The sequence below is a fragment of the Pogoniulus pusillus genome, chromosome 2, assembly GCF_015220805.1.
Source record: "Pogoniulus pusillus isolate bPogPus1 chromosome 2, bPogPus1.pri, whole genome shotgun sequence".
NCBI classification, from domain to species: Eukaryota; Metazoa; Chordata; class Aves; order Piciformes; family Lybiidae; genus Pogoniulus; species Pogoniulus pusillus.
In genome coordinates, this window is record NC_087265.1 from 41,454,592 (window position 1) to 41,478,247 (window position 23,656).

Sequence of the window (23,656 nt, forward strand, 5' to 3'; positions counted from 1 at the left end):
AAAATCCTGCTCTTGGTAAGTTGCTGTCATCAAAACCAATGATGCACAGCTTTGGTCAGCTCAGGAAGTTTCTGAGATCTCATTGAGATGTCCTCTCCTCTGAGGACAGACTGCAAGAGTTGGGTCTGTTCAGTCTGGAGAAAAGGAGGCTTCAAGGTGACCTTCTTGTGCCCTTCCAGTATCTGAAGGGGGCTTACAAAAAAGCTGGGGAGGGACTTTTCAGGCTCTCAGGGAGTGACAGGACATGGGGGAATGGAGCAAAGCTGGAGATGGGTAGGCTCAGGCTGGACGTAGGAGGAAGTTGTTCAGCATGAGAGTGGTGAGACCTTGGAATGGGTTGCCCAGGGAGGCAGTTGAGGCCACATCCCTGGAGGTGTTTAGTGTCAGGCTGGATGAGGCTGTGGCCAGCCTGATCTAGAGTAGGATGTCCCTGCCCTTGGCAGGGAGGCTGGAACTGGATGATTGTTGTGGTCCCTTCCCACCCTGACTGATTCCATGAGTCTCTTTTTCTGTTTCCTTACTCTGTAGGTAATCCTTTCTTATCTCTATTTATGTACTTATTTGTTTGTTAAGTAACAGATCACATTGCCACTTAGGAAAAAATACCTTCTGTAGACTGCAGAAGATCTCTGACTGGGGAAAACACATTGTGCTCCCACTTCCATCCCCACGGCTTAACCACCCTCAGCTGTCGCTCCCTGAAACAGCTGCTGTAAATCAATACCTCCACGGTTATATTTCACCAGCAGCCTGGCTGGAGGCAGCACCGCCCTCCTCTGGAGACACTTTAAAGGTGCCTTTGTTCCTCTGTCCGTACGACTGCAGCAAGAAGGAGCCAAGGTGATGAAGATCCATCACATACTCCTCCTCATCTCCACAGGTAAGTGCTCCAGCTGTTGGCTCGGGTGGCTCCTTCCTGAGCTTGCAGGACCAGGCTTTCTGTATACCCCAGTATGAGTGTTCTAGGAGCAGCCTGTCCTACTGATAAGGTGTTATGGATGCACCAAATAACTGGAGCGAGAGCTTTGGAGGGCATTTGTGTATTTGTAATTTCAGAGGCTAGCTATTTGGAATGAGAAAATGTTGAGTTTAACTCCTTTATCTCTCTGCCATCTCCTTGTGTGCTCCCATTTACTCTGGCACTATGTGTATTTCAAACCATGTGAAAGGATCATGGCTTGAAATTCATTACAAAAGAATTCTTCAAGTTGTGGGACTACTAGCAAGGAAGCAATGATGAATTGCAGCTGTTGTGTGTTTTTGATCTGTCCTATATAGCATTAAGTATTTTTTGTATCCCCCCCAAAAAAAAAACCTTTTCACCAAATTGAAGGAGTATACCAAATTCCTACCGAGATACATCAGAAAGTACTTAGGTGTAGGATTGAGATTGGATTAATAAAGCACAGGAAAAGAAACCTTGACTTAGATGCAATGCTGTGATCATACCTTAAAAGCTTAAGATTGCCTCCTGCCCAGCCTCCTGTCAGGGGAAGCAAGCAGCATTTGCCTGCAGCAGACAGCTTTTCACAGCCATATCCAAGTATTTTAATGCTGTCTCGTGGCAGGACAAGACCGAGACAGAATCCTTGGCATCTCAGCTCAACTATATAAAAGGAGCTGATGAAAAGTCAGCTAGGAAACAAGGGGAAATCTTGGCTTAGGTTGAGTCAGCAGTGAAGTTTGTGTTGACTCCAATAGCTCAAGATTCAAACTGGCACAGGAGAAGGAAAGGGTCTGCCAAAAATTCTTGCAGCAATGCTCTGCTGTCCTGGTCCCTTTCACTGCCTTTAAAAAGGGGTACACTGAGAAAAATCCCTAAGCCACTCTTTAATTTGCTTTACTACTCTGTAACAGTGAAGCAGCTACAGTCTGGGTACAAGATGCAGCTGTCCTTTGTGCCACAGGCAATCTGGAAATGGAGTCTACTCGTTCACCCCTTGGGAGTACAATGCCATGCACAGGCACTGCTGAAGCTGCACTGAAACAAAGCTGCCACCAGCCCTTTTCAGTCAGGATGCTCTTCATACGTGGGCTCTTTACACGTGCCACTGCCAGGCCAGGCTGAGTGCTCTGTGCACAGAGCTGTTCAAGGACAGGGTGAGACTGTCCCTGTGAATTGCAATCGGTTTCCTCCTCTCTCACCACAAACACAACCTGAGCAATTTCCATCATGGAGAAGAACTCTGTCTCTGCTTAGACTTCAGATGCAGGGAGTCTGGATGGTACTTTCACAGCAAGGACAGCTGTGTTGGTCCTGTCTTTTCATGTTACTGTTACAGGTAAGCCTGTGGAACTGAATGTGAAGACACCATCAGAAATCCCTGATTGTGGGTGTCCTGTGCTTAACCTTCCACGAGAATTGCATGTAAACGCAAGTGAAGGTTGGGAGACCCTGGAGGAGATTCCTAATTCTCAATCCAATGTTCACAATCATAGCTGTTTAGTTTTGTCCATTTCCTGGTTGGAGGCTGTTGTTGCCTTACTCTTAGGATGTCCTGCAGATCAGATAAAGTAGTTACCCCTGCTGATAGTGTTTGCAGTTGTGATGGTTTGGGCTCTTACCCGCCCCCCCCACACACTTTGTATTTGCCCCAGCTACCTCAGACGGACCCTGGGAATATAGATGAAGCAATTTATTTACAGCTAGCAGAATTTACAAGCAGCTATTTACAATATATACAGTTATATACAATTATATACAGAAATATACAAAAGGATAAACAATACAAAAGCACAACTCCCCTCCCAGAAACCTGAGTCCCCAGGAGGGGCTCTCAAAGCACCCCAACACCTCCCCCGGCCCCTCTCAACCTTACCCCAGTTCTCAGGAAGAAGAGAGGTGCAGCCAAGAGGTTAGGGAGCAAGGTTAGTAGGAGCAAGGTTAATGAGATGTGACCAGGTCTGAAGGCAAAGGCAGAAGAGAAAAAACAAAATGGAGAAAGTTTACTTCTTCTTCCCAGAGTTCTCAACATGACTGTGAGAGAAGGAGACACCATGTTTTCATTCCACTGCCTGTTATCAAGTTCTTCTACCAAAACATTCTAGCTTGCTTCTAACTAGCACAGCAGTGCACAGAATGCACCCCTGCAACAAGGAGCTGTGCCAGAGACTCAGCATTAACCCATCGCCAGCAGTTTGCTCTTGACAGCGTTTCCTCCATGCTCGCCTCAGCCTGTCCTCTCTCCCATCTCACTGATGGTCCCTACTGTTCCACAGCTGGACTGTGTGCCCTGTGCTATGAACACGAGACTCGACTTGTGGATGACTTGTTTAAAGACTACAAGAAGATGGTGCGCCCCGTGGAGAACCACCGAGATGCTGTCGTCGTCACCGTTGGGCTGCAGCTCATTCAGCTGATTAGCGTGGTACGGCACGAACACCTGGCTCGTGTTGAGTGGCTGGCTTATGTGAGAGTGGCAAATGGTGTTCTTTCATTAAGGAAACTATTGTGCTCATTCAACCCTGATGTTTGCTGCTATTGCCTTTTTTTTTTTTTTAAAGGATGAAGTAAACCAAATTGTGACGACCAATGTGCGTCTGAAACAGGTAACTCTAAACATTGCCATGCTGTCTTGGGTTCAAATGCAGGTTCCCAGAGACTCTAATAAATTTAATAGACCCAATGACAATTTATAGAATTTATAGAGTGCCCTCCCCTCTTCCCCCTCCTTTTCCCAAAAGACAGGGAGAGAGAGAAAGGTAGGGACACCCAAATAAATCAATCTCACTCGATTTGGAAGTTAAAAAAAGGAAAAGTTTAACAATAACTTAGAAAAGGTATTGGAGGTAGGGAAGTTTACAAAGGATAAGGAAGGGAAAAACAGCAAAATACAACAAGGGATGGATACAACCCGAGTAGTGTGATGGTGTCTCTGCCTCGTGGCTGCCACGTGGTGTGCTGGTATGCAGTATCAGTGTGTGTGGTCAAGAGGTAGCGCAGGAAAAGAGGATGAGACAGGAAACTCCTCTGTCTTTTATACCACAGGAAGTGGGGGGAGTGGGCTAACCATCCCCTGGAGTGTGGCCCACCCCTGGGCAGGGGCCAAGACCCCTAGGGTCAGGTTCAGGGTTACTCCCCCAGGAGTGTTAACCCTATACAGATGCGTTTCAGCCAATACAAATGAACGCACTGGGCGCAGCCAGGAGTTAGCTACTCTGTTATACTTTCAGGGGCAACTTGGCCCAGATAGCAGAGCTTTTCTTCTTTTGGGGGCCTCAAGGACAAAATGTAGTAGATAACAAGAGCCTTAAGAAATGCATTTTGTCTTGTATCTCAAAGAGTAGACCAATGGGGTGTGCTTGTTTGTTTGTTTAATAAGCTGCTTAAGCTACAATTTAAGCTAACGTAAAAAATGAGCTGTGAGTTCCACTGGCATGTGTTTATGTTTGCCTGCATGTGCCAAAGCAAGGGGGTACATATAGAATCATAGAATCAACCAGGTTGGAAGAGACCTCCAAGATCATCCAGTCCAACCTAGCACCCAGCCCTAACCAATCAACTAGACCATGGCACTAAGTGCCTCATCCAGTCTTTTCTTGAAGACCCCCAGGGACGGTGCCTCCACCACCTCCCTGGGCAGCCCATATTTTGATGAAGTGACGAAACCACCCCTTGAAGTGCTGGAAGAGGCTCTCAGTGGCTGAAATCCTCCCTCTTTAGCAATGGACAGACGTCAACCTCAAGTGGAATCCAGATGACTACGGCGGCGTGAAAAAAATCCGCATCCCCTCAGATGATATCTGGAGGCCAGACCTTGTTCTTTACAACAAGTAAGGGGTGCCAGCTGCCTGGAAAGGGAGGGGTAGCTCTGCCCTGTGACACTGCTACCGTGGGGCTGCTTTGCCATGACGTCTGGGCCAGTGGGTAGCATGCCTTGGAGCAAGCTTCTCCAAGAGCTGGCACAGTGGTCCTGGGAGGACCGATCGATGCACAGACAGACATCCTTTTGTGTACCGCCTATGCTGCTGTTGATGTCCTCATTCCTTTTGCAGTGCAGATGGTGATTTTGCCATTGTTAAATACACCAAAGTCCTTCTGGAGCACACAGGCCGGATCACCTGGACACCACCAGCTATCTTTAAAAGTTACTGTGAAATTATAGTCACGTACTTCCCATTTGACCAGCAGAACTGCAGCATGAAGCTGGGCACGTGGACGTACGATGGCACAATGGTTGTAATTAACCCGGTAAGCAGAGACTTTCCAATTGGGAAAAGCAATGGAGACCTAGGAATGTTTCTAGGGAATTTTCAGTCTTTGAATGGACTATAATGTTGTTTTGACTGGAAAACAGGAAGGCACTACCTGTAAAATGTAAGAGCTCTATATGTAGATCGTAGAATCAACCAGGTTGGAAAGAGACCTCCAAGATCATCCAGGCCAACCTAGCACCCAGCCCTGTCCAATCAACTAGACCATGGCACTAAGTGCCTCAGCCAGTCTGTTCTTCAACACCTGCAGGAATGGTGACTCCATCACCTCCCTGGGCAGCCCATTCCAATGGCAAATCACTCTCTCTGGCAATAACTTCCTCCTATCATCCAGCTTAGACCTCCCCCAGCACAACTTGAGACTGTATCCCCTTCTTCTGTTGCTGGTTGCCTGGCAGAAGAGACCAACCCCACCTGGCTACAGCCTCCCTTCAGGTAGTTGTAGACAGCAGTGAGGTCACCCCTGAGCCTCCTCTTCTCTAGGCTGCACATCCCCAGCTCCTTCAGCCTCTCCTCACAGGGTTTGTGTTCCAGGCCCCTCACCAGTTTTGTCACCCTTCTCTAAACACCACTAGTGATAGGCTGCCAACTGGTTGTGGCACCACTCTCTGGGTCTGGCCCTCCAGCCAATTCCTGACTCATTTCAGAGCAAATCTGTCCAAGCCACAGGCTGCTAGCTTGGCCAGAAGCTTGTTGTGGCAATGTCCTGGTTTGCCTTCCAGTATTCCAAATATTTCATTGAGGGTGGTATAGAAGATGCTATTCCGAGGCAAAAATAGCACAGACAAGAATGGCGTGCTCCCAACAATGCATGAAGTGCCTGAGTCATTTGCAATCTAGTTACTGAGCATCTGTCAAGTTTCATTTTTGTGCAGATCATCTAATATCAAGATTTTGGGTGTTTGTTTGGGGTTTTTTTTGCCTGTCAGGAGAGCGATCGTCCAGATCTAAGTAACTTCATGGAGAGCGGGGAGTGGGTGATGAAGGACTACCGTGGCTGGAAGCACTGGGTTTACTATGCTTGCTGCCCTGATACCCCTTACTTGGATATCACCTACCACTTCCTCATGCAGCGCCTGCCTCTCTACTTCATCGTGAACGTCATCATTCCCTGCCTGCTCTTCTCCTTTTTAACCGGCTTCGTCTTTTACCTACCCACAGATTCAGGTAGGGAAATTTGCTCATTTGCTTGCCATAGAAGCTGATCTTTGTGATGGTTTGGGAATTACCTGATCCCAACACTTGAGAAAATCACCCAGGCTTGACTCAGATGGCTGGAAATTAAGAATGAAGCTGTATTTACCTCTTGGCACAATATATGAGCATTTATATACAAATTCAAAGTAACACAGAAACACAATGCCCCCCCCAGAAACGGAGTCCCAAGGAGGGCTCCTGACCCAAACACCCTTCCCCCTCTCTCTTTCCCTCCTTTCAGAAATATCCAGATCACTCCATGTATATCTCACATAAACCTGGAGATCTGAGGTGAGTTGTCAAAAATAAATGACAAGGAGGTTAGAGGAAAAAGGGGTTAGGTGGATTAGAGAGTTAAAGGCAGAGTCAGCCACAGAGACCAGACCACCAGAAAGAAGGCACAGCCCCAAGTAAGAGCTGAGCAGTGTGTGTGAAGTGCCTGTCTTATCTATATTTTGACTAATTGCATTTCTCAGCAGAAGAATGCTGATATAGGGCACGTGTTGTGAGTTTTTTTCTTTCTTCTCACAGCTAAGGATTTACTTTCTCTCAGTAAAAATTAGTCTCAAACCAGCACAATCTTCTAGCAAGTTACTGGTGATTTCAAATACTCAGAATTTGAAAGGCAGCACTTGCTCTAACTGGACATCTCCTCTCAAAATGATAGCTCTAAAGATTCTGCAAATAAAGGATGATATCTGAAAGTGGAAATTATTGATATAAATAAATTGGGCTGACTTGCCAGAGGACAATGCATAACTACCCAGGTAGCTTCTGCAAAACAAAGATGTGGCTAGTTGGTTTTTATTTTGCCATAGGTAGGGTGCACATTAGTACACCTCTCAATTCAAGAGAGATGTTGAGATACGGGAACATGTCCAGAGAAGGGCAACAAAGCTGGTGAGAGGCCTGGAACACAGCCCTGTGAGGAGAGGCTGAGGGAGCTGGGTGTGTGCAGCCAGGAGAAGAGGAGGCTCAGGGGGGGCCTCATTGCTGTCTACAAGTAGCTGAAGGGAGGCTGTAGCCAGGTGGGGGTTGGTCTCTTTTGCCAGGCAACCAGCAATAGAACAAGGGGACACAGTCTCAAGTTGTGCCAGGGGAGGTCTAGGCTGGATGTTAGGAGGAAGTTGTTGCCAGAGAGAGTGATTGGCACTGGAATGGGCTGCCCAGGGAGGTGGTGGAGTTGCCATCCCTGCAAGTGTTGAAGAAAATCCTGGCTGAGGCACTTAGTGCCATGGTCTAGTTGATTGGACAAGGCTGGATGATAGGTTGGACTGGATGATCTTGGAGGTCTCTTTCCAACCTGGTTGACTCTATGACCTCACAGTAAGTGAGCAGACAAGGTGCAAGTGAGGCCCTTCAACATGATGTTTTTCAGCTTGTTATCTGTTCACAGAAATTAGCTTGTGTGACACAGAATAATCTTGGCCTGTTCTGGTCTCCTTTGTCCCCACTGAGCAGCTCTTGCTCCCTGCAGTCAGGTCCTCTGCTTCATTCATTTTACCTGGTGTCAGCTTTTCATACTGTTCTGAAATTTTCATTAGAATCATAGAATCAGCCAGGTTGGAAGAGACCTCCAAGATCATCCAGTCCAACCTAGCACCCAGCCCTATCCAATCAACTAGACCATGGCACTAAGTGCCTCATCCAGGCTTTGCTTGAACACCTCCAGTGACAGTGACTCCAGCACCTCCCTGGGCAGCCCATTCCAATGGCAAATCACTTTCTCTGGGAAGAACTTCCTCCTTAACATCCATTAAGCTCTTCTATTAAATACTAGATGTTTGGGGTTTTCTTCAGCAGTAAGCTTTCTATAGAGTTGAAGGGCATAGTAAAAAGACCTGTGAAATGTGTTTTGTGGTTCAATTTTGACATCTTACATACTGGAAGGTCTCAAATAGCCACTGACCACTGGTGTCAGATGATCTTTGTCTGCCCACTCAGCCCAGCATGAGCCTACTAGAGAATATAGCAAGCAAATTCCCAGGAGGCTGTTGAGCAAGCATTAATTAGGTACATACATTTCATCATTCAAAATGCACAGCCCACCAAGCACTCCTGGCAAGCAAGCTCTTCATACACATCACCCATACCTCAACCCAGCCATACCTGGTGATTTGCACCTTAATGCTGGAGCTGATTCTGTGTTAGGCTCACAGGTTTGGAGAACTAAGTTACTACTCTGGATGTTGGGAGAAATGACAGCACTACAGATGCACACACACGTGCTGTGTGAATAGCCATTGCCCACATCCCTCTTCTCAAATAAATACCCTCTGTATTGAATGATGGAAGCAACAACGGAGGGTGGTTGTTGTTTTTTTGCATGGCAGGTGAAAAAATGACTCTCAGCATCTCTGTCCTGCTGTCTTTGACTGTGTTCCTTCTGGTCATCGTGGAGCTGATTCCCTCCACCTCCAGCGCGGTGCCTTTGATAGGCAAATACATGTTGTTTACAATGGTGTTTGTCATCGCTTCCATCATCATCACAGTGGTCGTCATCAACACCCACCACCGCTCCCCGAGCACTCACACCATGCCGCACTGGGTCAGGAAGGTGAGCTCTACGCCTTTGTGTGTTTCCTGCTTTCCACTGAGCACTCCGTGTTTTATTGGCAGGTTTCCTAATAAAAGTCAGCATGAATTGGGGAAGGGAATGCATCAGATTAGTTCTCTCTAGGTGCGGGAGCCAGTGGTTACTGCTTTGCTGCGCAAGTCAGCGAGAATGCTAAAATGCTCCTTCAAGTACCAAACTGCCCTCTGGGGTGGAGTCTTGCCTTTTCTGCTCCCTGCAGAAAACATGGGTGACTGAAGGTGCAGGGAAAATAAAATGCCCAGCTGGACTCAAATTACATTTCCTGGCCTAATTCTCCATCTGACTGCAAAGCACTGCTGCCTGCCAGTGGCCCTTGCGAGCACAGAGCACAAAACCCACACCCAGCATCCCGTTTTGCAAAAGGCAGTTTCTCAGAAGCTGTGGTCTTCTCTGTGCTTCTCCAGTAAATACAGGCTACTACAAATACACTCCTTGGGAAGCAGGGAGATCCTTGCATAGCAGTCTAAGTGGTAAGCATGACATGTAGAAAAAAGTGACTATTTGTCATGACAACTTTTTTTTTTTTTGCCAGGGAGACAGTACCAAAGAGGAGCTCTTTAGTTATTTTTGCCTTTATTAACACTGTCTGCGTTAATATGAAACCCTGATGTGGAATGGGCTGCCCAGGGAGGTGGTGGAGTCGCCATCCCTGGAGCTGTTCAAGGCAGGATTGGACGTGGCACTTGGTGCCATGGTCTAGCCTTGAGCTCTGTGGTAAAGGGTTGGACTTGATGATCTGTGAGGTCTCTTCCAACCCTGATAATACTGTGATACTGTAATAAGAGGTTGCTCTGTGTATTTCTAATTATACTTTTATGGCTACAGCTCATATCAGATTTACTCTGCAGCACAATCTCTGCATAAGAGAGATTTTAGCAGGCAAACACTTCACATGCTTTAAATTGCTCTGGCAGTAAGCCTCTGTTACACCAAAGGAAATGACTGTAAACCCCACACGCATGTGTTACGGGCGCTTGTAATAGCAAAGTCATACCGAAGGAGCCAAAAGAGATACTTGTAGTCCATGCTTCAAGCCAGCTTTGTGTGCAATATGTTCTAAGTCACAGGCAAGCGACAGAGCTCTGTCAGCTTCCACCAGCTGAGGGTCTGCCCTGAGGCATCATCCTCTCCTTCAGCACACACTATACGGCAGGGAGAAATGGCTTCCAGAAAATGTGTGACCCCATCTGCCCCGGGACATGAGGCTGACAAAAGCTGCAGTGTGACCAAAGCATGGGCTATGGCATGCTCCTAAGAGGGACTCTGTAGCTGATCCAGCACAGGAAGCAATCTGGACCGGGAGAGGCTTGCCTTTGTTCTGCACTCAGCTACATCTGTAACACAGCCCCACCAACAAGCATCTGTCATCTTCCCTCTCTTTTGTATTCAGGTCTTTATTGACACAATCCCAAACATCATGTTTTTCTCTACGATGAAACGCCCATCCAGGGACAGACAAGACAAAAACATCTTTGCAGAAGACATTGATATTTCTGAAATTTCTGGGAAGCCAGGTTCTGTGCCTGTCAACTTCTACTCCCCGCTTACCAGAAACCCAGATGTGAAAAATGCTATAGAGGGAATCAAGTACATTGCGGAAACCATGAAATCGGACCAAGAAGCCAGTAATGTAAGGCATTTTGTGTGCATGAGTCAGCTCTTGCTTTTAAGTTGCTGCTCCCTCCCCCCCTTTTTATTTGCTCCCTCCCCCCCTTTTTATTTGCTCCCTCCCCCCCTTTTTATTTGCTCCCTCCCCCCCTTTTTATTTGCTCCCTCCCCCCCTTTTTATTTGCTCCCTCCCCCCCTTTTTTATTTGCTCCCTCCCCCCCTTTTTTATTTGCTCCCTCCCCCCCTTTTTTATTTGCTCCCTCCCCCCCTTTTTTATTTGCTCCCTCCCCCCCTTTTTTATTTGCTCCCTCCCCCCCTTTTTTATTTGCTCCCTCCCCCCCTTTTTTATTTGCTCCCTCCCCCCCTTTTTTATTTGCTCCCTCCCCCCCTTTTTTATTTGCTCCCTCCCCCCCTTTTTTATTTGCTCCCTCCCCCCCCTTTTTATTTGCTCCCTCCCCCCCTTTTTATTTGCTCCCTCCCCCCCTTTTTATTTGCTCCCTCCCCCCCTTTTTATTTGCTCCCTCCCCCCCCCTTTTTATTTGCTCCCTCCCCCCCTTTTTATTTGCTCCCTCCCCCCCTTTTTATTTGCTCCCTCCCCCCCTTTTTATTTGCTCCCTCCCCCCCTTTTTATTTGCTCCCTCCCCCCTTTTTATTTGCTCCCTCCCCCCTTTTATTTGCCCCCTCCCCCCCTTTTTTTTTTGCCCCCCCCTTTTTTTTTGCCCCCTCCCCCCTTTTTTTTTTTGCCCCTCCCCCCCCCCCCTTTTTTTTTTTGCCCCTCTCCCCCCCCTTTTTTTTTTTGCCCCTCTCCCCCCCCTTTTTTTTTTTGGTCCTCTCCCCTCCCCTTTTTTTTTTGGTCCTCTCCCCCCCCCTTTTTTTTTTTGGTCCTCTCCCCCCCCCCCCTTTTTTTTTTGGTCCTCTCCCCCCCCTTTTTTTTTTTTTGGTCCTCTCCCCCCCCCTTTTTTTTTTTGTCCTCTCCCCCCCCTTTTTTTTTTTGTCCTCTCTCCCTTTTTCTCCCCAAATAACCCCACTTCACAAAACCACTCCAAGTGCCGGTTTGGCTTTAGCAGGGTCTCCCCTTGAAGCAGTCAACAGGGAGCAACAGATAATTGTTGCAGAAGGCCACTGAAAAAAGTTCTTAAAAGCAATCGGTGTCAGTACTAAGGTTTCCTAAACGCGGCGTGCAAAGCTGTAGAGATGGAGTGCCTGTGAGTAACAAAGCCATCTCAACAACTGTGAGCAAGTTCCAAAACACATTCCTCCTGTCTCCCACTCAGATGTCCTGCCCCTGTGCTAAACAAGCTCGTGTCCCTTTTGAGAAGCCAGGAAACAAGCTGATCTCCAAAGGCTAGTGGTTTTATCTGAGAAGTGTCACACTGAACTTACAAATGATAATTCAGCCTTCAGAAAGGTTTTGGTTTGCTCCTCAGTAGTTCCCTTTAAGCGAAGCATGTCATGAGCTACTCTGATGACTGACTTTTTCCATATTGCAAGCCAAAGGAAGGATAAATGCATGTAGAGTCACATCTGGCACCATTCCCCAGGAAAACCTAGCTCTGCCTCCTCCTAGCACATTCAATGCAATTAACCCCCTTTTAATTTCAGTTAGTACAGCTCGCACAGCTTCTGCAGAGGTAATTCACTCCTAGTTCTTCACTTGTCTAAATGATCATAGACATTTCCTGCTGAGCTGCAGGCTAGCTTGAAAATGGAGAAAGCAACCATCAGGGCAATCTGGTCATGCTCTTGAGAATGAGGCACCTCCTTCCCAGAGGCAGGATTTACACCACACTGTTTGTTCCTGTGACCGAATCCTTGGAGCATGTGGAATGGCTCTGGCTCCAGCCTCGCGTTCCCCATGACTCCCTGTAGATAAAGTGTCACCTTCAGTAAGGCTGCCGTGGCTTCGTCGCCTCTGGGCTTCACTTCCTCCTAGGCTTACAAGGAGGGTCTTCAGGTTACTGGCAAGTGCTCCTTTCGGAAGTGGAGCCCAGCTGCTTGTGTCATCTGGGCACCACTGACACCACTTCCAGGGGGTTTCAAAAGTCAAGTTCCCCAAACAAACTGAAGGCTGTGGCTTCTGAAGGCTGCGTTTCACTGTGGTCGCTTCTGCACTAGCAAACTACTCAAAACAGTGCTGTTTACCAGTGTTCTGTAGATAATTTACAACCTCTTCTCTTCTGCTTGTAGGAGCAACTGCAGCAAAATCAGAGCATGCCTTAGGCCAGCACATGTCACTCCATGAGGCAGTTACAGAGTGGAAATCCTGAGCCCTGCCGCACTTAGCGCCTTGCACTCTGCTTGCCTTTAAGGTGCTGGGTTCCCCCAAAGGCACCTAGTGAAAATGTGGTCGCACAATAAGTGGCTCACAGCGTCCTACAACTGAAAAGAGTACCAAGGGAGCTGTGGAAAAGGTTTTCCCAGACCTTAGAGTGTATACTAGGCAGGGAAAGCAGGGACTAGAGCTAAATCAAGGACGATTGCTTAGGTATCCCAAGAGAAAGAAAAAGCGATAGAAAACAAAAGCTAGCTAGGTCAAACTAAGTGTTTTGCTTTCAATGTTTTCACCTCTCTTTCAAAACCTATAATTTGACTGAAAATAAGCATTTCAACACTTCTTTTAAATGAAATTGTTCACCAAATCACCAGGGTTTCTAAACAACTTAGTCTGGAAACCTGCATTTATAGATATCCTAGGCTGACCTGCTTGAAAAGAAAATGAGTATTGTTTAAACAGTAGTGGCACTCAAGAAGATCTTTTCCCTTGTCCAAGACACTGAATTGCAAGAATGCCAGCTATAAACATGGCTTTGAAGAGCTTTCGCTATCTCTTTTGTTTCTTTCCCAGGCTGCAGAGGAATGGAAGTTCGTTGCGATGGTGGTCGATCACCTTCTCCTCGGCGTGTTTATGTTAGTTTGTTTCATAGGAACATTAGCTGTATTTGCCGGTCGCCTCATTGAATTAAATCAGCAAGGATGAATATCAGCTGGAAACTATGTGCAGCCCTGGTGAGCATCTGAAAACATATTCACTGTCAAAACCGGGCCAACCTCTGAAAGTTTTCACAGGCAAGAATCGGTCCCTGCTGGGGAGGGGGAGGGGTGATGAAAAGTAAGGTTCTGCACTTGTCGCTTCTGAGCTGCTGCTCGGTGGCATTTCATCACCAAAAAGAAGCACTTAGCTTGCTGGTGGACTGGAAGGCTGTCAGCCAGGTTTTGATTCATTTTGTCTTTTATTAAAAATGTTAGTGTATTAATAAGAGTGTTTGACTTTGTAACCCACAGATACGATTCCAATGAAATCAACAGCAATCTAACAGGCTTTAGCCGAGCGGTCAATCCATATCCAGCTTTAACATTCAAGCTAGTTTCAATATCTGCTCTGTAGTTTGTGTTATTGGCAGAGTCACAGATGATTCCTGGTGTAACACTAGATGTAACCAGCAGAAATATCTCTGATTCCATACTTAAGCACTTCTCATGCACAAATCTGAACTAATTGACAGTCATATGTGACTCAACCTGTGGAAATTCTTGATGCAGCAAGGACAAGGGACTGATCCTTGCTATAGGAAGGATGGAATGGACCTAGTCTCAGCTCATTGGGTCCCACAGGTATTTTTTGCTATCAAGTTCCACGTTAAAGGACTTGTAGAGGAGGATTTTTTTAACCCTCTTTTATCACTCTGCTCTGTGACCATCAGGCCTTACAGTGACTATGCTACAGGCACTGCCCACTTTATTTTTAGCTTTTTTTGGCTCATTATTAGAAGCCCGGGATTTTCAGTTGTTCTGCAGTTGCATCCTAAGGGAAAAGTTTAGGTCAGAGGTGAAAGGACGGTATTCACGGGACAGTCTCTGTATTCAGGCTGCTCTCCTAGAGGTTAGTTTCCACTCTCCGTTTTGAATGACGACTAACGAGGGGGCAGCTTCAAAGTGTGAGCGCTCAGTATGGCATCTTCAGCACAATTCTCTTTGTTCCCTGAAAACTGTCCTCTGCACAGCTGAAACCATGAGCATTAAAGTCAGAAACAGCATCCTAAAGACCGTTCTTACGGAAACTGCGCCTCTCAGTTTTGCTACGCCATGCGTGACGCAAGCGCAGGACACCTCCGCTCCGCAGCCGCGCAGCAGCTACCCAAACGCTACTCAAAAGTTGAGCGGCAGCTCCCTCTAGTGGCGGAAACTAGGTAGTGCCGCTCTTGGCCAAAGACCTTTGGCTTTTCGTAAACATTTGTGGCCGTTTGAGCTGATCCTCTAGCTCAGACACAGGGGAGAGATGAACATTCCAGGGATAGGCCACATAAATGGCAACAATAGATAAATTAATATAATTTCATTGGAGCATCAAGAGCTTAATGTCTAGAAGCACAGTTTGTTCTCCCCCTTCTCCCGCTGGCTTCTGCTGCTGCAGCTTCGCCTGTCCTCCCCGGCTGCTGTTTTGGCTACTGCTGCTTCTGCTGCTTCCCCGCCGCTTGATCCTTTAAGGGTTTTGTGTTGTGCTGAGTCCACTTCTCCCCGGGGGGAACATCCCCCAACCCGGGACATCAATTTTTAAAATGGGAGTTGCTCACCTCCCCACACTTGAGAAAATCACCCAGACTAGATTCAGGCGGCTAGAAATTAAAGAATGAAGCTGTATTTACAGCTTGGCACAATATACAAGTGTATGCATACAAATATATGCAGTTATATACAAATTAGAAGTAACACAGCAATGGAATACCCTTCCCAGAAACAGAGTCCTCGGGAGGGCTCCTGACCCAAACCTCCTTCCCTCTCCCTCTTTCCTTCCTTTTGGAAATAACCAGATCAACCCACATCTATCTCACATAAATCTGGAGATCTGAGGTGAGATGTCAAAAAAAAGATGGCAAGGAAGTTAGAGGAAAAAGGGGTTAGGCGGATTAGGGAGTTAAAGGCAGAATCAGCCAGAAAGAAAGCAGAGCCCAAAGTGAAGAGCTGAGCAGTGTGTGTGTGAAGTGCCTGTCTAATCTATATTTTGACTAGTTGAGTCTCTCTGCAGAAGAATGGTGGTATAGGCTACTGTTGTTTGTTTCTTTCTTCTCACAGCTAAGGATTTCATTTCTCTCAGCAAAAATCAGCCTCAAACCAGCACAACATTCAACAGAAGTACCAAGCCCGTGTGTGTTTCAATAATACAGTGCAGGAGTCCTAGCAGTGATGCCTGTTGTTCTCAAAAACAAGGAAGGAGAGGTGGGGCAACTGGTACAAGTTACACATCCTTCCCAGACAGTTGTCCAAGCCAATAGGCCTGCTTGGTTAGCAGCTCTAAATAATTTGCTGTGAGTTTAATAAAATAATTTGTGTGATGCTCAAAGTTCTACAGGAATGTGTGTCCTGTCTGCAGAGGACAGATATTTGAAACTCTCTGTATGGAAAATCTGGTGGTTGGGCAATACTTTGCTACAAAGTGTTTGGTGGATGACAGTCTGGTGAGTTGCAGTCCAAAGCAAAGCAAGTGGTTTGTCTGGGGCAGTCAGTCACTTGTAACACTCTGCGCAGCTGTTATGGTTTAAATGACAGTGCTCTTTGCCCTCCTGGGTGATCATTAACTCTGTAAACAACTGCTGAGGATGTATGCTGAGCAAAACCTCCACTGGCAGATAAAGTGCTTGCTGCGGCTCTGTTTATCTTCAGTGCGAGGTCTCAGCTCTCAGCCCTTGGACAAAGTCACGCAGTTCCCCAGCTTGCAATGAGCTAAGCTGCAGCCCAGTGGTGCCTAGGACTTAATTTGGGAGACTCTGATGGGCACTAAAATTGGCAGAACAATCCTCTTAGAGCGGCATGTGGTTGAATCTTAGCATTAAAAATAAACATCAAGTAACAAGATTCGTGGTGAACATCCACAGTACCTTTGCTCAGCTTCCTCAAGACAGATCTGCATCTTGGCCTCCAAATTCCACCTACCTGTGTGCCAGGGCATGTGCATGCACACACACATGCTTCCCTGCTTGCTTCTCCAGCTCTAGCTCTCTTCATACACAGCTATCTACCAAGCTGCAGCGTTTTCCTTCCACCTCCCCAGAAAAAGGTTTGAATTTATTATTTGATTTTTTTGTTTGTTTGTGAAAATTTGCTCTGTCTTATGGGCACAGAAAATCTGCCTTCCTAGCATGCTCAGTCTTAACCAACTTGCTCTAAGGCAAAAATGAATGCTAACAACTTCTCCCTGTAGGTTGCAGAATCCAGGCATGGTACTTCAACCCTTCAAACACTAATAAGCACATTTTAGGATACAATTCATTTGCTGCCTTTTTTTTTTTTTCTTCTAATATTCAGACTGTCCAAGTTGTCTCTTTCTAGCTCAGGTTTATGATACATTTTTCTTGCATGCCACTAACATCCCCTGCTACCCATACCCATGCACTGAAAGTGCTGGATATCAAGAAAAGACTGGATGAGGCACTTAGTGCCATGGTCTAGTTGATTGGATAGGGCAGGGTGATCTTGGAGGTCTCTTCCAACCTGGTTGATTCTATGATTCCATCTCTGCTGCCTTATTGTCTTCAACAGGCAAACTTTGGCTCTGAGTTTCAGCTAACAGCTCTCATGATGAATAAAACAAGAAATTGGCCTTATGGACTCATTGTTAAATGTCTCTAATAAGTGTAAAAAGTAATGAAATGCAACCCCAGCCATGCTGAAGTAAGCAGACCTCGTGTGAATGAAAGGAGAGGTGGGGCCCCTGGGGGAGAAGGTGTGATACAACTCTGAGCAGTTATTTTTCCCCCCTCTTTTAACTGTCATCTTCTTACTGTTAAAGCTGCTTGTGCTGACTTTGAGCTTGTTAATAAGACCCTATTTATGTCCTTCATTGAATAGGTCTCTGGAATATCTCCATTTTCTCCAGCTTGATTCTTTTTACAATTTTGAAGCAATTTTCCCCTTCCCATACTTTTAGCTGATTTTCAGCTACTTTCTATTCTGCCTTTGATATTTTGCTCTCAGGTACACAGCTGAAATCTCTTTCCCCTTTGGCACATGTGCCATTCAGGAAACCTGACCCTTCTGAGGGTCCATTACCTTGTACCATCTCCAAGTGAGCAATTTCACCTCCACTTGAGTCTGTAATCAGAGCAGGCTGCTGCTCTCCACCATCACCAGGAGTAAGAGCTAAACTCAATGGCCTTACTCTATTTATTTAGCTAACTGGATGGTAGTTTTGTAAAACACAGCTGAGATGGTCAACAGAGAGAGCAGAAAAAATGCATTCATGGAACTCTAAACACTTGGTGATGAGTCTGTGTGTGATCATTCACCCACAACTAGCTCTCGAGTTCTGAAGCCTCCTTCAGTCTGAGAGATTTTAAGAAATCAGATTACTGTTTCAGGCAATTTTAAGACAATTGTAGTGTCTGTATTTTCTCCAGGATGTAAGTTGCTGCCAACCCCCTTGCTGTGCTGCCTCCCCAGAGATGTGTGAAAGCAGTGTGAGTTTTATCAGCGTGCTGACTCGGCAGTTCCTGTTTCCACAGCTGAAGCGAACCACAGCGGGTAGGGACAGCAGGGCAAAAAGAGTGTGTGCAACACAGGATCTGAGAAGTGCACAAACACTCTGCTGCTCTTGGAGAAAGGAAGAACTCTACCACCCTGAACGGTTTGCTCTCTGCTATGGTGGCGTGCAAGATGCCACTGTTAAAATCAACTAGAGTTTAGCCCATCAGAAAGGCTTTTGACTTTGATCACTTTTAGAAGGTTGCTATACTTGGATCCAACTGCAAGGCTTCACATTTTCTGGATAAAGTGTAGCACAGCATGTTCCTGGGTGTAAATCAGCTCCCTCACTCTCCTCCTGAAAAATTGTGACACTGGTACTCTCCTAAGCTTTTCTCAGACAAGTGTTGCACAGACACTGACTTCTAACAAAGCTCTGAAATGCTTTCTCCCTTTTGGGGAAAAAAATCCCAGCTAAAGATGGGGCAATCACACACTGCTTTGCAAAAGATGCCCTAGAACAGTCATACATCAGTCCCTGAGAAAGCACCAAAGATTGGCAGAGGTATGAAACAGCCAACCTGCAAGCAACCACGTGTAAGGTTATTCAGAGAGCCCTGCTGAGTTCTATTGGCTGTAGGTGGACAGGACAATTTCACTTGTTGCCATGCAGTGGCCTGACTGACCAGCAGGCAAGAGTCCAAAAGAGTCTGTAGGCTTACCACAGCAGAGTGATGATGGGTGACTGTTGTGGTAGACTTGATAGACCAAAAATAGGCTTATACATGTCCTGGCTTGCCAGGCATGTTTTTCTGCTCTCCCTCCTGTTTTGGGGAGAAGCAACCACAAGAAAGAGGACAAAGAACCTGAAGCTACTGAGTCTGGCTTGCCCAGACTTGTTTACATCCTGTGATAAACAAATAATATAGTCAAGCTTGTCTAACTGCCATTCTGATTGGCTATTCTGTGTCCAAACACCCATTAGTCTCAGGCTGTATTGATAAAAGAGTTGAGCAGGTAACACAGTGTGCTCTGTTGCTGTATTGGTGCTTGCTGCTTGCCTGCTGCCATTGCTTACTGCCTCAGTGTATCCTGAATTGCCTGGAAACTGCCTGCCTTGAGTTTACCAGGAACAGGCTCTAAATGCCTCCACGTGATCAGTCTGCACAGCCAGCGTGACATCGTGCTAGGACATCCTGCCTGCACCTGAAAGTCTCCCGCCAAGATGGGAAGTCCTGGAGACACACAGATTGTCCAAAGGAGCCAAGAGATGAGGTCAGAGATTGTCTGCCTCCTTTCCCAGCACTCCATGAAGCCTGGGAAGGATCAGAAGCCTCAGTGGCTGACAAGTAACAGAGTTTCCTGAAAGTGTTTGGGTACTGTCTGAAGCTGTAGCTAGCCCTGCAAGTCAGGAAATAGTATTTTGTGAGTAAATACTTAAAGCCTCTTGTAATTCACCATCACCTTCTGCCATAGGCAGAAAGGCAGGAGCTCCTTGAGTCCATCCAGCAACAGAACGAGGGGACACAGTCTCAAGTTGTGCCAGGGGAGGTCTAGGCTGGATGTTAGGAGGAAGTTCTTCGCAGAGAGGGTGATTGGCATTGGAATGGGCTGCCCAGGGAGGTGGTGGAGTTGACGCCCCTGGAGGTGTTCAAGAAAATCCTGGCTGAGGCACTTAGTGCCATAGTCTAGTTGACTGGATAGGGCTGGGTGCTAGGTTGGACTGGATGATCTTGAAGGTCTCTTCCAACCTGGTTGATTCTGTGATTCTGAGATCTAGTGGGCAAGCAGTATATTGACCACAAGAGGTGTACTGGCTACAAGAACATCCTCTTCCAGTTCAATTAGTGTTTATTTATGCATTTTTGCAAGATCCTTCTAGCTCTAGTTATCTGTATAAAGCTTCCATGACCACACAAAGAACTGATTATTATTAAAATTAGTGGTTGGGGGTGGTGAGAGTTCTGAATATCAAAATTAATAAACGATATTGATTTGGGGAAAATATAATCTCACATCCACTAATTACCCCTTCATAACAGTGACTCAGTGTATTCCCCATACAAGGAGAACTCTTTCCCAGCAAGGGTTGTCACCATTTCCTGCCATCCCACCACAGATCTCCCACCACAGCACATCTCCCAAACTTTTAACAGCCAAGCATGTCTGCAGTGGTTTGCTATTTATCTCACATGGAGCCCGGAATAAACACATCACTGGTATTTCCCCAGAACACAGACAAGAGGAAGCTGTTTGCTTTTCTGTGACTTTTCAGCTAACCAATGACCTAAATGCAGCATGCTGCACTCAGGAGCCTCCTGTGAATTTGTGACCTTCTTTAATGAGCTTTAGGTCTGTAAAGGTAGTAAGCACAGAGTGCCTGTGGTTTTTCCATTTGTGAGATCCATAATTTTTGCTTGGAAGCTAATCTAGGTTGTGTGCATGGCTCAGAGGAAGGTAGAGAGGAAAACCTGAACCTGTTTTTGTGCCCACCTTATACTGCTCCAAGCATGCAATGACACAGAAGCAGGAATGACCTACACAACAGCCTGGTAATGTTTGCCCTAAATTGAAGGCAAATCAGTAATGTCTTTGCTCTTAGGGCAGTGTGCTGGTTTTGGGCAACTGGTCATCTCCTGGTAAAAACGTTTAAGTTGTGGCAGGTTAGCTCAGCACAGAGGTTGTGCAGTCTTTGACCTTGCTGGCACATGTTGCTAACAAGGGAATTCAAGGCACCTGCCACTGACCTGCTTAAGTTTTTCAGGACATCTGTCCCTAATAAATATTTTGGGCAACAATGTTTTGCAGCTGGTAGGGGGGACTATGTTTATGCACTGAGTACACAAAAATGATCCAAATATTTCCAAAATGTGAAAGCCAAGAGAGGCAGAAGTGTGTGGAATCAAATTGTTGGCTTACATAGGCACTCAGGACACAGCTCTTGCCTTTCCAACCTTGCTCCTACCTAATCAAGCTACTCCTTTACATAGAATTGAGGCATTTTTCCATTCAAGACCTCAGTGCTGGACCCAAAAACATTAACACAAGTTTTGTTTCTAGAAGACTTATTCAAGCTGTCTGGCAAAGCAGTCTCTGCATGTGTTAATTGAGGTAAGAAGCACAAATATCTTTTAGGGCATCTTGTAGAGAGGATAATTGACCTTCCTACACCTCAGCATACTGCAAACCTTTAAAAGGCAAAGAGAAAAAGCAAATGCCTCTTCCCCACTGTTTTAATTGCACATCTACTCGCTGCCTTGCCATTCCCCAGGCTCCACTGCCGTCCCCTGCTGGCTCCTATCAAGGCCATCCGAGGCAGGTAGGGAAAGCGAAGCACGCTGCGAGCTCCGAGGACAAATAGCGCACGGGGAGCTGGGATGAGGAGACCTGGCGTCGCGGCCCTTGGGGCTTGCGGCTTTCCTAGAGGGCCGTCGAGTGCTGGGAGGGAGGGCTCCGCGCACCTCCGCCCGCCGGCACTCCCTGCCGGAGTAGGTGCAGCGGAGGCGAGAGGTCCGCGACAGCAGAGCTGCGGTGCGGGTCACGGGTACTGCCAGGGAGCCGCTGGGATGAGTCCCTGCAAAAGTTACTAACGCTCACAGTTCAGGTCGTTAGCACTCGGGTACCTAAAAACCTTTCTTGTAATGCGGTTATCTCGTTACTTCTGGCCGGTTTGAACTTCCATTGAATACCTGACAGAAAAGCATCGCAGGTACGGGCAGGGGCTACGGCCATTACCGGCACCCCCGCGTCTCTCGGGACAGATCACCCTAAGGGAAAGCCTCTCTCCACCGCTGGGGCGGCCCTCCCCGCCGGGGGTGACGCTCCTAGCAGGCAGAGGAGACGGGGCAGGCACCCATCGCGGGCCGAGCGGCGGCGACCCCACCCGCCCCGGCTCTGCGGGGTCGGGCATGTGCGGCGGCGCGGGCGGCGGGGGAGCGGCGCCCCAGAGCCGGGCCGCGCCGCGCCGCTTCCTGCCGCTATAAATAGCCGCCCGGCCCAACATGTCCCGGCCGCCGCAGCGGCTGGAGCGCCGGCAGCAGCTGCTGTCCCCTTCCGCCGCGTAGCCCGCACAGACCGCGGTAAGGGGGCGCGGGGCGACAGAACCCGGGGGAAGGCGGACGGAGCTTCGCTTCCCGCTCCCGCGGCGGGGGGAGCCTGTGCGGGGCGGGCAGGGCCCCGGAGTTGGCGGCGGCTGCTGCGCCGGGGCGGCTCGGCACCTCCCGGCCCCGCGGGGAGAGCGCCCTGCGGGTACAAGGGTCGGGGCGGCCGGCGGTGCAGAGGCCGTCCCTATGCCGGGAGCTGAGTCTCGCTCCGTGCCTCTTTTCTCTTTCTCTCTTTTCTTCCAGACTGCTCTGTCGCGGGCTAGGACGTGCTGCTTCTGCCTTCCGAAGCCGTGCTGGCGGGGCTGGCATCCTTCCCTGCTTCCCCTTTGCTTTCAGACCTTCCCTGGGGTTGGGTGTGTACCCGGGATGGACGATAGCGTTGGCCTCTGGACGCAGCCCCTGGCCTCTCTTGGCAGCTCAAACGGCGTCTCTGCCTGGACCTCCAGGGAGGTAGCTGGTGGCATCAGTGTCCATCGCTGCTGTGGTATAGTCAAGGCTGTGAAATCCCGCTGGCATGGCAGAATGGGAAGAGCTATGCTGGGACTGTGGCATACGCTACTGCCCGTGCATGTGATACCCAAGCAGGGTACCATTAGTCACTCGCACAGATGACTGTGTTGCAGCCTTTCTCCCTTAAGTGTTTTCATCAGCAAATGTTGAGGTGAACCTTGTACTTAGGCTTTATGGTGAGGAAACCAAAGCAGATCTGTGGCCTTCAAGTTGGATCCTGGGAACTTTTTGAAGGAGTCAAGTTTGGGAACCTGAAGTAAACAGTCTTAAAGTTTTCGCATGTCTCTCCCTTTGTCGTCCTCTGCTGCGCTAATTGTTTGGCTTCATCTGTGCATAAACACCTTTTGCAGTGCAGGACTATGACCCTTCTCTGAGACTAGGGGTTCTTCAGCTGCTCCCAGTACCCTGCTCAGGCCTCTTGTTTAAAGCAAAGGTGATACAGCACTTGTCTCTGGCACTAAAGTGTGCTTGTTTAGGAACCCACTGTGAGGTACTTTTGTTTTTTTTTGCTTTTAAAGTGCTTCCTCAAAGAGAGGGCTTCGAGAAGCAGCTGCTCTCAATTTTCTTGAGATGTGCTCCTCTTTCACCTCCTTTTGCACTCTTTCTGCTCTACCCTCTTTTTCTCCTGTCCGTTAGTTCCTCCAAGCCCAATTCAGGGGCACGGTGTAGAGGCCTAAGTGGCTGTGTGACAAATAAGAGGTCCTCTGAGTCTGTTTGGCCTCTGCAAGTAATCTGCTGTGTCCCCTACTTGGAAGCTCTTTGCTTTCAATGAAGGGAGGAGGGATGGTGATGCCATGGGGAGACCTGCTCTGGCAGCGCACCTTTTCAAGTGTTGTGAAAGACAAGGCAGGCTGAGCTGGCGTGTACTTTCCCCTCTGCTAGAGTGGGCGAGGAGAAGGAGCATGTGAGGAGGAAATACAGCTGTTGCAGAGTGCTTCTGCCCTCGGTGCAGCAGGAACGCGTGAGGGGAGCA

The 23,656-nt window shown here is 47.7% G+C and overlaps 2 protein-coding genes across 7 annotated transcripts in view; both read left to right on the forward strand.

Moving 5' to 3' along the window:
- The first annotated feature begins 755 nt into the window (after nt 1–755).
- On the forward strand, nt 756–13,872 carry CHRNA1 (cholinergic receptor nicotinic alpha 1 subunit). 2 transcript variants are annotated; one of them, XM_064162310.1, is made up of 9 exons: nt 759–880; nt 3,220–3,368; nt 3,505–3,549; nt 4,664–4,773; nt 4,996–5,191; nt 6,144–6,381; nt 8,745–8,968; nt 10,398–10,637; nt 13,461–13,872. In XM_064162310.1, the coding sequence occupies exons 1-9, from the start codon at nt 844–846 to the stop codon at nt 13,590–13,592; spliced, it is 1,371 nt and encodes a 456-aa protein (XP_064018380.1). In that variant the 5' UTR covers nt 759–843; the 3' UTR covers nt 13,593–13,872. The 2 variants fall into 2 exon arrangements, with proteins under 2 accessions (XP_064018391.1, XP_064018380.1); XM_064162321.1 differs by lacking the exon at nt 10,398–10,637 and having other exon boundaries at nt 756–880.
- Nucleotides 13,873–21,160: 7,288 nt separating this feature from the next.
- The window catches only part of WIPF1 (WAS/WASL interacting protein family member 1), a 73,269-nt gene continuing 70,773 nt past the window's right edge, over nt 21,161–23,656 (forward strand). For 3 of the 5 annotated variants that reach the window (XM_064162334.1, XM_064162370.1, XM_064162362.1), the window contains exon 1: nt 22,005–22,149. The gene's annotated coding sequence lies outside the window, so the exon portion shown is untranslated. Of the gene's footprint in view, nt 21,390–21,640; nt 21,780–22,004; nt 22,150–23,656 lie in introns of those variants that run through there. The other 2 variants (XM_064162345.1, XM_064162352.1) reach the window with 2 other exon arrangements.

What these genes read in the sequence shown, in the direction of transcription:
- CHRNA1 (XM_064162310.1), top strand. Translation starts at nt 844, where the DNA reads ATGAAGATCCATCACATACTCCTCCTCATCTCCACAG. An exon ending in TGCCGCACTGGGTCAGGAAG is followed by an intron (nt 8,969 to 10,397) that starts GTGAGCTCTACG and finishes TTTTGTATTCAG; the next exon opens with GTCTTTATTGACACAATCCC. An exon ending in CGGACCAAGAAGCCAGTAAT is followed by an intron (nt 10,638 to 13,460) that starts GTAAGGCATTTT and finishes TTTCTTTCCCAG; the next exon opens with GCTGCAGAGGAATGGAAGTT.